This window comes from Monodelphis domestica, chromosome 2, assembly GCF_027887165.1.
Source record: "Monodelphis domestica isolate mMonDom1 chromosome 2, mMonDom1.pri, whole genome shotgun sequence".
NCBI lineage: Eukaryota > Metazoa > Chordata > Mammalia > Didelphimorphia > Didelphidae > Monodelphis > Monodelphis domestica.
The window spans coordinates 426,460,189-426,474,743 of NC_077228.1; the positions used below are offsets into that span (position 1 = coordinate 426,460,189).

The 14,555-nt window shown below is 34.6% G+C and overlaps 1 protein-coding gene across 4 annotated transcripts in view; it reads left to right on the top strand.

Annotated features, from left to right (window-relative positions):
* The first annotated feature begins 602 nt into the window (after window positions 1–602).
* Window positions 603–14,555, top strand: part of STXBP5 (syntaxin binding protein 5) — a 213,840-nt gene continuing 199,887 nt past the window's right edge. For all 4 annotated transcript variants that reach the window (XM_056818911.1, XM_056818912.1, XM_003340397.4 and 1 more), the window contains exons 1-2: window positions 603–774; window positions 3,429–3,526. In XM_056818911.1, the coding sequence (XP_056674889.1) occupies window positions 610–774; window positions 3,429–3,526 (263 nt within the window). In that variant the 5' untranslated portion in view covers window positions 603–609. The remainder of the gene's footprint in view (window positions 775–3,428; window positions 3,527–14,555) is intronic.

A 14,555-nucleotide genomic window follows, 5' to 3' on the forward strand; every position in this document is an offset into this window, starting at 1 on the left:
GGAAGAGACTGTCAGTGACAGAGAAAGAGTAGAGGCTGAGAGAGGAGCCTGCGGGCTGGCGAGTGAGTCAGACCGGCTGGGCTGTCACCCGGGCGCTGCTGCTGTTGCTGCTGCCGCTGCTGCCTCCCAGCGGAGGGGAGGAGAAGGAGGCGGCGGCGGCTGTGGCACCAGCAGCCTACACAGCAGTCCGGGAACCCGCGGGAGGGGGCGAGCCTGGCCTCCGTCAGTCTGTGTGTCTGTCTGTGTTTCTGTCTGGGCGCGGCGACCGAACTGCCCTGTCGAGATCCCTAGTTTCCCGTGTTGCGGGATTTCCTGCTGGGACATTTCATCCCCTCCTCCCTCCTTCCTCTTCCTCAGCTTCCCCAGCGTACCCTCTTATTCCTTGGTTTTCTCGTCTCCAACCATCCTGTCAAAACTGCCGCCTGGACTCACCCTCTTCCTCCCTCTGTCCACGTCCACGGGGGACACTGCTCTCTCTTCTTCCTATCCCTTTCCTCTGAGCCTCTAGTTAGGGGGCCAAGGAGGCACGGTGGGGGGGGAGGCCGCGACCGCCACGGGCGGAAGAGGAGGAAGAAGAAGGCTGGGGAAAAGGGAGCGCCTGCGGAGACCATGAAGAAATTCAACATCAGGAAGGTGCTGGACGGTCTGACAGCCGGCTCTTCGTCGTCGTCCTCGCAACAGCAGCAGCAACAGCAGCAGCAGCAGCAGCAGCCTGGAAGCCGGGAGAACGAAGTGCAGGAAACGCTCCAGTCCGAGCACTTCCAGCTCTGCAAGGTGACTGCCTCGAAGGGGCGGCCCAGAGTGTGGGCATGGCGAAAAATGGGAGTCTTTGTAAACCAACCTGGGCTTTTTAACTGAGGAGCTGGAGGAGGCCCTTATCCCGCTCCTCCTCTGGATAGTACTCTCCTCTCCTGTCTTCTCTTCTTTGTCTCTGTCTCTCTGTCTGTCTCTGTGTCTGTCTGTCTCTCTCCCTCTCCCCCTCTCTCCTCCCCCGTCCTCCCCTCATTCTTCCCCCCAATCTCTTCTTCCTCCCCCCTTTCCTTTTTTCTCTCCCTCCCTCCTCTAGCTCTTTTTTCTGTCTCTTTCTTTCTCTGGATGCCTATCTCGAATCTACTTCCCCTTTCTCTTCCTCTCTTGTTCTTTCTTCCACTCTCTCCTACCACTGCTCTCTCTTATTCTCTCATCCATCTGTCCATGTCTCTTTCTTTATTAAATCTGCCTACCTAGGTTTGCACCTTTCAGGTTCTTGCACAGTTTTGCAAATTGCAAACCTTTCCATCTTTTATCACACTATTCATCTACTTATCTATCATTTCTATAATAATCTAGCCATTTATTTTCTTATCCATTTCTTTATGCCCTATATATGACTATTCCTTTCTATCTACTTTTCCAAACATCTCTATATTTTTAAATCTATTCATCTCTACTTATCTGTTTACCTATTTAATGTCTAGCTAGCTGGGTATCAGTGGAACTCTTGAAAACACTTTGATTAAAAGCCTTTTTTGAAGAATATTTTCCCCAACTCCTTTGCAGTGAACTTTCCTGACCCTTCCTTAATGCAACAGTGATTCCAAGATTGCCTCATTTATAATGCTGACCATTAAGTTTGTATTTGGAAGTATTGGTTGCAATAATCTGGGAAGGTTTTTTTTTTTTAACACTAGCACAATCATAAAACCCTCATAGGCTCTTTTGGAAATAACTTCTAATGAAGATTGGATAACTGCCAGCCAGACTTAATTAGCAATTTGGCATTCACCTGTGTCTTGCATTTTCTTCTTTAAAATGAACTGCAGGTGACTTCTAACTAGAATTTATGCATCCTTTTTTTTGTGATGCTAGAATAAAAAATTAATACTAGGATTCTTGCCTGTAGTGGTGTAATAATCACAAGCCAAGATCTTTAAATTCAGGAAGGATGATGCAGCGAATTAGTTCAATGAGCCTACTTCAAGGAGACAAATTAATTTGAATATTGATATTATCTATTTTTGGAAATAAACACCTACCCATGTCTTCATATAGACAGTTTTGAGGATGCATGTATATACTTTATAGCCTTATTGCTCTTTATTAGGGATGTAATAAAAATAATAGCATAATTCAGCATACTTGAGTTGTGCTGTTCTTTGAAAAGTGTTGAAGTAAAACTTGGTGATTGCTTTACTTTTTGTCAAAGTATGACTGTTTCCATTCTCCCCTCCCCCCCAAAAAAAAGCATTCTGTGGCATTTTGATAGTGATGTTAATGTCATTCTTTTTGTTATGGAAGAAGGTTAAATAACAGTTGTAAAATAGACATAGGTAGATTTTGATAGCCACTACATATATCTCTTAAGGATGAAAATTGTTGATGATGAGTTTCATTTGTTTTCATTCAGAAAAACAATCTTCTGCCCGCCCCAGCAGAAATAATTTTTATTCTTTTCTGTAGACTCATCCTTTGCCCTAACACATTCTGGCTATCATATGTATTTGTGTATAAGTCTTTGCCCACCTTCCACCCCTACCTTCCATTAGATATTAAGATGCTGTGGAGAGGAGATTGTATTTTTTTTTTATTCTTAGCACCTAGCATAGTGCTTCGACTAAAGGAGGTACTTAAATGATTGTTTTAATTGAATAAACCTCTCTTATATTAGTGTGCCTCATTAATTTGTTTAAAATAAATATACTCCTGCTGGGATTGTTTAATTTTCTAAGCTGATAATCACAGAAACATTAATGTTGAGAATTATTTGAAATTATATATATTAAACATTTCCCTAAGACAGAGTAGTAGTGCTTTTTAGTAAGCAGGTTTCTGGGAGAGAGATAAAGTTATAAAAATATACCTTGAACAGATTTAAGTAAGAGAAATGGAATTTGTTCTTCCGTTTCTCTTTAATAATTTTAATGGCTTCATTTACAATTGACTATTTTATTTTATTTTTTGAGCTCTTACCTTCTGTCTTAGTATCACTTCTAAGACATGAATGGCAAGGACCCGGCAATTGATGTTAAGTGACTTGCCCAGGCCCACAGAGCTAGGAAGTAAGGCTAGATTTGAACCCAGGTCTTTCTGATTTCAGGCCTGGCACTCTGTCCCCTGGGCCACTTAGCTGCCTCTCAGTACGTTAAATGCCTAAAGTCATATTTGTGTAAAATATTCTATGATTTAAATGCCAGGCACTTTTTACCACTCCAGAGAGAAGATATCCAAAGAAAGATTTTCCAGGGAACAGCATTTGAGATATTAAACTAAAATAATAATTTTACATATTATTGTTTTTTTGGCCAACTTTGAAAAACTTCTTTCAAGCAGTACTGTTTCTATGTTTTTGGTAAACAGATTTGATACTGTCTTCTAATATGTGATAATAAATGCCCCTCACCCCTCTTTTTTGTTTGTTACTGCTTTTGATGTAACTTCCTCATCCCAAGACTGTTCGACATGGATTCCCCTATCAACCCTCAGCTTTGGCATTTGATCCTGTGCAGAAGATCCTGGCAGTTGGAACTCAGACTGGTGCTTTAAGGCTGTATCCTTTCATTTTATTTTTAAAAATCTGACTTTATTCCATCCAACCCCTAACTATCTATGTCGCCTTATAATTAGATGCAGAAAGTGAGAATCAGGTGTTTATTCTGAAAAGGGAGAGTTGTACCAACTTTGGTGATTGGGTAATAGTCTATGTTTCTTTTTATCTTGTTGATCTGTGTAGTTTGCTATTTTCATTTGTATGTTTATAGTCCTTACACATGAACACAAGGTTAAGGTTGTGTACTTTACACCTGTCTTTGAAAAGAGCTAGAAGTTTAAGAAGAGAAGTAGAAATAGTTTAACAGTACCTGATTGTAAATTAGTGTATCAATACTACATTGCAAACCATTGGAAGAGTATGTTTGAAGGATTTTGTTTTTTAAAAGAAACAGAGTAATAGAATATGTAGGTTTCCTAAATACTGTTGAATGTTTGAGTGAGGCATCATTGTATAGTGAATATTAAACGAGACTTAAATTAGTTTCTAGCAATGTGATCAGTTTAAATCTCTTTGATGTTCAGTTTTCTTTAGGAATGAAAATCCTTGTAATTTTTATCTTACAAGGTGGTTGGTTGTGATCAAATGTTCTATACGTAAAATGCTTTGCAAACATTAAAGATCTATATGTACATTAGCTTTTGTTAGATGTTAAAATTAAATATTATCTTAAATGGAGCAGGGATTTCAATTTGGCTTATTAAAAAGTGATTCTGGCTCCTGTCAATTCAAAGAGTCTTCAAAAATACAGAATGCTTAGAGCTTTCATTTATTTATTTATTTATTTTGGAGAGCTTTAAAAATTTTTTTTTGTTTTTTAAAAAGCTCATAATCATGTCTGCTATCACTGTAGGATATTTTCCATTTTATATTCTGTAAAATTTAGTATAAACAAAACATTTAAGTTAGTGAACTGTATTTGAAAGAAAAAAGTGATACATAGCTGTAGTTCATTCAAAAGAAGATAAAAATGTCATTTGGTAAAATTTTTCCAAACTCCTTCTTATCCATTTTGAAAATAATAGAAAATATAATTTCTGTTCAGAATTTCTTCTAGTTTGAGTTATAGAAATGTTTTTATTTCCAAATATTTGTTTCATGATCTTATGTATTTCTTGTTAATAAAGATAACATTTAACTAAATTAATAAAAATACATTTTTTGTCAAAGTTTAGCTTTAGTTAAAGCTTCAGAAATGATAGCCATTTCCTACTCAATATTAGGTAGTATGATATTAATAGAATGTGAAAAGGTACTAGTACAAGCAATAATAATCACCTAGTTAGGTACACAAAGTTACTTTTTGTTAGTTGAGATTTATAAGATTTTAGCTTAAGGAGAAGTACTAAAAAGCCTTGAGATAGAATTTAAATTTCATGTTTGGTTAATTTTGACATCTTACAATGGTAGCTAAAAGCTTCTGGGCATGTTTTCTTTGTACTGAACAAGATGTGCTATTTACAGTACCACTATAGTAGTTAATCCATACCCATTATAATGTTTAAGGACTAGTCCACAATCTCACTAGACTAGATATGCATTCATAAAATGCTTGGATTATTTATTTAAACAATACATTTGGTTCATATTCAACATCAGGGCAAAAGCTTCCTTTGAAATTTCTGAATAATTTAGAGTGATTAGTCTCAATTATTTAAATAATTTTATATCCAACTTGGTAGAATATTCTTGATGAGAAAATCCTGTTTCTTTTGAAATGAAGTAGAGATTATAATTGAAATTTTATTCTTTGGGCATCATAAAGAATTGATATTAAAACACTTGATATAGTGTTTTTAATTGTACATTGTTATATTCTAGCTATTTAAGGCTAGCAGCTTTTATTTTTTGGACTAGGAAGTATTTACTAACGTTTAATTAATCAAGTATTTGGAAGGATATTCTTTCTTTTTATTCTTGCGAGCAATTTTTCTGTTTTTTTTGTTTGTTTTCTTTGAATTTTGTAGTTCTTTATGAGTTTTTTTTTAAATTAGCCTGTTCATCATTTCTTTTGGCACTGTAGAATTCCATCATACTTATATACCACAGTTTGCTTAGCCATTCCCTAATTGATGGGCATCCCCTGGAAATTCAGTTCTTTGTCACCACAAAGAGAGCTGCTATAAATATTTTGGAACATGAGGTTTTTTTTTCCTTTTTTCCTGATCTCCTTGGGAAACACACACAGCGATGTTATTGCTGGATCTAAGGGTATAACAATTTCACAACTCTGGTTGTAATTCCAAATTGCTCTTCAAAGTGGTTGGATTAGTTCACAGTTCCATCATCAATGGATTAGTATTTTTCCACCCACATTTTCCACCTTTTTTTCACATCCCCTCCAACATTTGTCATTTTAGCCAGTTTGTTGGGTGTGAGATAATATCTGAGTTGTTTCTGTTTGGATTTCTTTTATCAATAGCGGTTTAGAGTATTTTTTCATTTAGCTATTTATGGCTTTGATTTCTTCATCTGAGAATTCTCTGTTCATATTTTTTGCCCATTTATCATTTGAGGGATGGCACTTATTTTTGTAAATTTGACAAATTTCTCTATATGTTTTAGATATATAAGTTTTTGAAGGGTTGTCATGTAAGAAAATGATTAGACTCATTCACTTGTCGCTCTAAAGGGCAGAACTAGACCTTTTAAAAAGTGTAGTGAGTTGTTTTGGGAGGCAGTGAGAAATTCCATTCTAAGTCTTCACATCAAGGTTGTTTTTGGAAAGGCTTTCAAGTGTGGATTGAACTAGTGGTCATTGAGATTTTCAACTCTGAAATCCTGTGAACTCCTTAGCTTTCTGTTAAAATATGCCACTACAGTCCTACTTTGATAAGCCTCATGGTACAGTGGAAAAAACACTAGTTCTAGAGTAAAAGGACTCCAATTCAAGTTTTACTAATGCTATTTATGATCTATGTGACCTTGGACAAGTTGCAACCTTTTGAACCTCTGTTTTCTTTAATTCAGAAAAATGAAGATGTTGACTGAACTGACTTAAGTTCTCTTCTTTTTACTTCTGAGCCTTGAAATACTGTTTCTTGTTGAAAGAGTTTAGTTAAGTTTGAAAGACCAATCACCAGGATATGAGCTCTTGGATGACTTTTTTATTTTTTTCTAGCCAGAGCAACTCATGATCACATGTAACATCATCAAAAATATATATCTATACTGATAAAATAATGTACTTTTGAAGTATTGAAGTAATTAATAAGTTTAATTTGTTTAAAAAAATGACAGCAGGATATAGTTTTCCAGATATGTAAATATAGCTATCTTGATTTCTCAATCTTTTATGTAACCTAACTGCTCAATTTACTATGTTTATATAGATCCTTTTATTGAGTGTCTTGAAAGGTTTTATTGTGTGATATTTTGTCCTTTTCTTAACTGAATAACAGCTAATGGCCTATCTGGAGATTTCTAAGAAATCCATGAACTATACAAAGATTTTACTTGTGTAATGTTAAGTTTCTTATTAACTTGTAAAATTAAAACAGACTTATTGAATGAAAATATTTTCACCTTTCTTGACCTTAGTTTCCCTACATTTTTTTCCCTTCCACTGGGACTCTTTTCTTGTGATACTTTTTCTTTTAGTCACTTTAGTTCTGCATTAACTATGTTATTTAAACTAAGAAAATATTTATTAAGTATATACTATGTGCTAATCTTTGGGATACAAAGAAAACAATAATCTTTGTTTTTGAACCTACATTATACTTGGTGTGGTGGGAGTATACTGGAGTAGTCTGTTTATAAATACCATAATAATATGAGGAGGGAACATGTACTATACCTGGAACGTTTAGGAAAGACTTCCAGTAAGAATGTGGGGTATTCTAAAATGGTGGTAAGAATAGGAAGGAATGCATTCTAATCATGGAATCTATATAAAGATATGAGGATATGGATGCATTGAAGAGTTTAGAGAATACCTCGTAGGGCTCTTTGACTAAAACAGCTTATAAGGGAAGGAGTAATATGATATCAAAGTAGAAAGATAGTTTGAGGACACGTTGGATATTAGATTAAGAAATTCGTATTTCATCTTAAAGGAATTAGAGTGGTATTCAAGATTTTTAGGTTAAAGAATGACATGGTCAGACCTATAGTTTAGGAATACTAATTTGGCAATTGTGTGGAGGATGAATTGAAGAAGAAAGAGATTTGAGTCAGGTTATGAGGTTGTTGAAAGAATCCAAGCAAGAAGCTTCTTTTCTTTGTAAAATAGGGCATGATCCTACTTTGGGAGGATATGGTGAGTATCAGGGATTTGAAGAAAAATGAGATAGAGTTATGGGGTGTGTGGTAGTCATGTTGCCTGACATTCATTTTGTAGCATGCAATAGTTAATGAGTAGAAGCAGAAAGAGACAGTTGTTGGGGGATAACTCAGCATTGGGATTTGGCAAGCTTTGAACGTCAAAGTTGAGGAAGAGAGAAAGGGATCTTAGGTAGAGTTTAGTAATCGGTTGAATTAGTCAATCATGGTATCAAGACTGAAGGCATTAAGAAAAGACATTGAGGCTAGAGGTGACATCATAGTTTGAGATAACAGGAAGTGATAAAGGGTTTGGAAGTCATAGTAAGGATGAAGAAGAGGTTTAGCAGAAGAGGTTTCAACCAGAGAGAAAAATTTCAGAATTCTAGATCATGGGGATACTAATCAATCTGTCAACAGCCATTGCAGTTAATATTTTACAGTGAGACAGCTATGAGAGAGATACAAAGACAAAAATATGAACCAGTCCTTGCTTCCAAGGAACCTACATTCTTCCATAGTTACTTATAATAATGAAATTGAGTATGATCATTCCTAAGAGATTTTGAGGTAAAGATGTAGATTATGAGAATTGAGGGAAGTTAAATGAACATAGTTCAGGGTACTTCAGAGGGTTAGGTAATGCTTCTATTAGTTAAAGAAGAATCTTAGATACTGATCTCTGGGAAAAGAGGAAGAATGGCCTTAGGGCTGATAGAAGACTGAGTCAGGGATTTGGACTATGTAATATTAGATTATGAATGACTAAAGAAGACTTTATTGAGTATTGTGCTAAATACTGAGGATACAAATATAAAAGTTAAGATTCCTTGTTCTTAAGGACCTCAACATTCTAATAGATGGAGGCTATTATATAGGAAGCTTTAGCTATAAGACAGATAGAAATGTCCAGTGATCCCTAATTGCAGTGACAAGGTAGATGTTAAAGCCTTTTCTTTAAGTAATAAAACCATATCATTTAATAATGTTGAACTATTTGACAATGTCAAGGACTTTAGTGTAATGAACTTCCTTGTTCTCTTGTAAGCCTTAATGAACCAACACTAGCCCCATAGTCTAATTCTGAAATGTTGTGGGATGAGGCATACCTAGAATACACTCTGCAAGTGGAGTACTTAGTTTCCTAATCTCAAAGTTAATGTTATAAATGTTTTTGAGGACTCTGCCAAGTTGATCTATCTAAAAATAAAACAAAACAAAAACAATATTAGTGGATTTATTTCATAATGAATGTAGAATAGATAAAATTCTGAGTTTTCATAGTATTATATTTATTGAATTTATGTGAGGAAATATTACAAACATAATTAGAAAATGCATGTTTGAATTCTAAATTTCTTGGCTTCAGAAGAGAATTTGAAAATGTACTGTTTGAAATTTTAAAAGGAACCTGAAAGCATATGTTTTGTATGTGAAGTCAAATTAGTAATGTGGGTTAATTATCTTTGTTCTTATATATACTTTTTTTGATGGTGTAGCATTATCTATACTTTTCTTTCAGTTCTTTTAGAAGAAAATAATTACTTGCATATTCATAAAAAAATGAAATAATTGAATCATTAATAATGTCATGATTCCCTCAGATATCCCCAGACCCTGCCTATTATCAGAAGAACCCCGAGCCAGTTCATATTGTATATAAAGATATACAATATATTTAGGGTTATTTCAGGTATTTTAAGAGTGGACAGAAATCTCTAGAAGCATATTTTCTTCCCTTCCTCTTCCCTTTCCCCTTAACCATATGTGACTAGTAGTAAGTTTTCATGGATTGAGTTAGTAAGCCATTTCAGGTTTTAATTATACAAATATTAAGTGAACATAGCATTTATCTAATGGTCTCTTGGTTTGTTTTTATGGCTTGTAAAAATTCATTTCATTAGAATTACTTCAGTTTGATATGGAATCTATCTGTGGTTTGAATTGTAATATGCTGCAGTCTTAAGCTTTTGAAGAAAACTCCATACCATTGGAGTTTTTTGTTGCCTTTTGTGAAGATTATGAAATAAATGCTTCCTGCTCTTGTAGTCTAGTTAGGTAGATGATATGCAATAATATCAAACAGTTACAAAATTCAGGGCAATAGAAGACTGTGGGAAATCTTCTTAAGGTGGAATGATACTGCTGGGATTAAAAAGACTTCAGAAAATAGAGTTCATCAAGAAAATGTTAGGAATAAGATTGCTAAAGAGGTTGGAATTGGGAGGGAAATCCAGTCAGAATGCAAAAGGATGAATAAAGTTATTTTGAGGAAAGAGAACAAGTATGATTTATTAGGCATTGTAAGAAGAATTGGAGTTGAAAATCTTAGAAGAGGGGGAAGAGAGAATGAGGCATTCAAGGATTTTCGACAGTGAAGTATACTTAATTAGTTAAAGGCTTAAATGTAAACCTGAACTTATTAATACATCAGTCAAGAGTAATTTATAATTTCTTTTTTTCCATTTGAATAAGTTTATTTAGTCAGTTTAGAATATTATTCCTTGGTTACAATAATCACATTATTTCCCTCCTTCCCCTCCACTCACTCTTCCTGCAGCCAACATGCAGTTTCATTGGGTATTACATGTGTCCTTGATCAGAACCCATTTCCATATTGTTGTTTACACTAGGATGTTCATTTAGAGTCTATATCCCCAGCAATATGCCTTCAAACCATGTATTCAAGCAGTTGTTTTTCTTTGGTGTTTTTACTCCCACAGTTTTTCCTCTGAATGTGGATAATGTTTTTTCTCTAGATTTCTCCAAGTTGTTCAGGATGACTGCATTGCCACTAATGGAGAAGTCCATTACATTCAATTGTACCACAGTGTTAGCTTCTGTGTACAATGTTTTCCTGGTTCTGCTCCTCTCACTCTGCCTCAATTCCTGGAGGTTTTTCCAGTCCCCATGGAATTCCTCCACTTTATTATTTCTTTCACAATAGTATTCCATCACCAACATATGCCACAATTTGTTCAGCCATTCCCCAATTGAAGGGCATCCCCTCTATTTCCAATTTTTTGCCACCACAAAGAGCGCAGCTATGAATATTTTTGTACATGTCTTTTTCCTTATTATCTCTTTGGGGTACAAACCCAGCAGTGCTATGGCTAGATCAAAGGACAGACAGTCTTTTAGCACCCTTTGGGCATAGTTCCAAATTGCCCTCCAGAATGGTTGGATCAATTCACAACTCCAGCATCAATGCATTAATGTCCCAACTTTGCCACACCCTCTGAAACATTCATTACTTTCCTTTGCTGTCATGTTAGCCAATCTGCTAGGTGTGAGGTGATACCTCAGAGTTGTTTTGATTTGCATTTCATGATTTCTTAAATCAGAGACTTATAAAAGCAGTGTTTTCTAAAGAACTACTGGGGTTGTGGTGCAACTTTAGGGGCACATAACCTTTTGAAGACTTTTATTTTCTGATATGTAAAGTGAGACAGTTGAATTAGATGATCTCTAAAGTTCCTTTTACCTCTAAAATTCTGTTGTTCAAGAGTAGTAGAGAAGAAAAATCAGAGTGAGAGAAGCTTAGTAGTCATTTGTGAGATGGTAAAAGTCTAAGCCAGAACATTGGCAATGGGGAAAAATGGGTTAGGTAAGAAAGTACTTGATTATAGATAGTGAAAAAAATTGTGGGTAATGTGAAGGCTTGGAGACAGGAAAAGTGGAAAAGAGAAATGGTGACATTGGAGAGGTAAAGTTGATTTGAAAACAAAACTTTGTTTTTAAACATTCTACATCTTAGTTGTTTAAGGTATGGTATATATGGTATAGTGGAAACTACTGGAATTGATGTCAAAACTCAGGTTCAAATTTAGTTGATCTCTTCCTACTGCTCATGGTACCTTGTAATTCATTTAGTCTGTTAGGAGGCTCAGTTTCTTTATTTGTGAAATGAAGGAATAGGACTAGATGAATTTTAATCTTCCAGCTTTAAATATATGATTCTTCAGGAGTAGAAATACCCTCTAGGCAACTGAAAATATAGAAGTGGAGCTTTTTTAGCCATCAAATCCCAGCTAATGAGAAAAAAGTGTTGTTTTCTCAATTAAAAAAAAAGTACCACTACTTCCCTAAATCTTAGCTTTTTAAGGGTCACATAATTAAGGAAATTCCTGGAAGTGGTGGGGAATAGGTTGAAAGCCAGGCTTTGGGGCAAGAAGTCCTGAGGAGAAATTTTGGGTTCAAATATGGCCTCAAATACTTTCTAGCTGTGTCACCTGGGGGTGAGTCACTTAACCCTCATTGCCCAGGCCTTCTGACTCTTCTGCCATGAAAGGTGAGAATTAAAAAAAAAAAGGAAATCCCCATTTTCCTTAAAGGTGAGCTTCCTCGGTTATATAGCCAGATCTTACCTTATTTCCTGGTTCTCTTAATTTTTAAGTAGGTAAATTTTGCTTAACAAATGGTATTTTAAAAAATATTTATTTCCATGTGTATTTGGTATAAATAATATTGAGCAAAATTGAGTTATAGGAAATATAAAAATATCAGGATAAGCATTATCAAATAACAACTGGCTTTAGTGTTATAAGTATATTAATGAAATTAGTAAAGAAGGTTCATAGAAGAGGTCTACAAATTATGACATTTTTTTTACCAAACAAAAACTCTTTTTTAAAAATTAATTTATTTAGTCAATTCAGAACATTATTCCTTGGTTATAAGAATCATATTCTTTCCCTCCCTCCCCCACCCCTTCCCATACCCAATGCGGAATTCCATTGGGTATTACATGTGTCTTTAATAAGAACCTATTTCCATGAGTATTTTTATTAGGATGTTCATTTAGAGTCTACATCCCCAGCCATATCCCATCGACCCATGTATTCAACCAGTTGTTTTTCTTCTGTGTTTCTACTCCCACAGTTTTTCCTCTGAATGTGGATAATGCTTTTTCTCTAGATTTCTCCAAGTTGTTCAGGATGACTGCATTGCCACTAATGGAGAAGTCCATTACATTCGATTGTACCACAGTGTATTGGTCTCTACCAAACAAAAACTCTTGAAAGCACTTTAATGGTAAAACTTGTAAGAGACACAAAAAAATGGAACATTTTCAACTATGATTTTTCCAGCGTTAGCAGTTTACACATTAGTGAATTAAGAAGGAGAGTTAACAGTGCAGGTATGCATTTTGGTGAACTTAAGCTTTGGCTCATATTAACAACAGTTAAAAGAGAGAAAGGAAGTCATCCATTTAATCTTTTTTATGTTTTTAGAAGCTCTGCACCTTTTGCTTTGATTCAGTGAACAAATAGATGTATTACTCTTAAAAGCAAGAGAGACTTTCTGATTTTTTTCCACTTTTAATCAGAATGTTGCCCTAGCACTATGTTAGCTTTTTTTGTTTTAGAGCTGTTATTTATTGTATTGTTGTCCTAAATCATTTTGGATTTTAAAAAAATGAGCAAAAAGCTAATATATTTTGTTATAGCATTTGATTAATTATGTCGACCATTCATACCCTATATGCTACAGTTTAGGCCATGAAGAGGATGAAAAGTTATTGGAGGGAGAAAGGAACAGAAAAATCTGATTAAAATGCTTTGTGGCATTTTAAGTCCATTTTCTGAGTGTAGTCATCTAAATCTCTTGAATAACAATTCTCAATATTTTTGGAGTTATGCTATGTTTTATTTTCTTGACAACTCCTAGAAGTGTAGATTAAAGTGAAATAAATTTAACTTCCTTATGAAACCATCTAGCTTTCCATTGAAATAACTGGTTATACATGTAGATGTTTAAAAAACCAGAGATAGGATCACTACTTGTATAACAATTTTTCTTCAACTGTGAAATGAGTGTAGCATCTTTTCTAACTATATTGTGAGCAAAATATCACTTGGCACAGTTCTTGGCACATATTAGTTGCTTAGTAAATTCTTATGGACTAAATGACAAAAATGATCCAGGAGTAAATTTAGTTTCTATCATGCTACAGAAGGTTCACACATAGTTTATATTTGTAATTAAAAAAAATACAAGTTGGATATTGGTCATTTGTTAGACAAGATGAAGAAAAATTGAATTGATAATGTGTAATTGTTGTGTTGGTAGATATTCTCTGAACTATCAAAGGAGAGTGTTGTACAGAATACTGTAGAAGAACATGTTATATGAGAAAAAATGAGTGAAACTTCCAGTTTTTCTGCTAACATGCCTACTGTTCTAGAAATTTGAATTCATTGTTGAGACAGCATTCTCTGTTCATAGTTCATCCCATTATTCAATATATTCATATTTAATCACATGAAGCCCTTAAAACAACCTTTAAATAGTCTCATTTTGATAGAAGAGGTTGGAGAGAAATCTGTTTTTGAATGATTTGTTTGTAAACACAGTGCCACTAGGTTATTATAAAGCTTCTTTTAAAGGATTTTGATTAATTTCGTTCATGCTTACCCATAATGCTTTACTGAGTTGTACTTTGTAATTTGACTAGTTAGCTTGGAATTCATTGAGACCCCGCCAGGAAATTTAATTTTCAAGTCAGTTAATAATGTATATGATGGTCTTTACAATGTTTAGTTTGTTGTTGACGCATTGTTTGAGGAATATAAGTGGTACTTTTTTCCTCCTTAATGTGTTTTTTCTGAATTGCTGTTGTACATGCTTAGGGTTAAAATGCTATATTTAAAATGTTGTGCTATATTGTTTACTAAGATTTTAACATTTATTAAGATATGTAGGAAACATAGCTATCCTATTGGAAAGAATATTTAATAATGGACATTATAAATTGAGACACAAC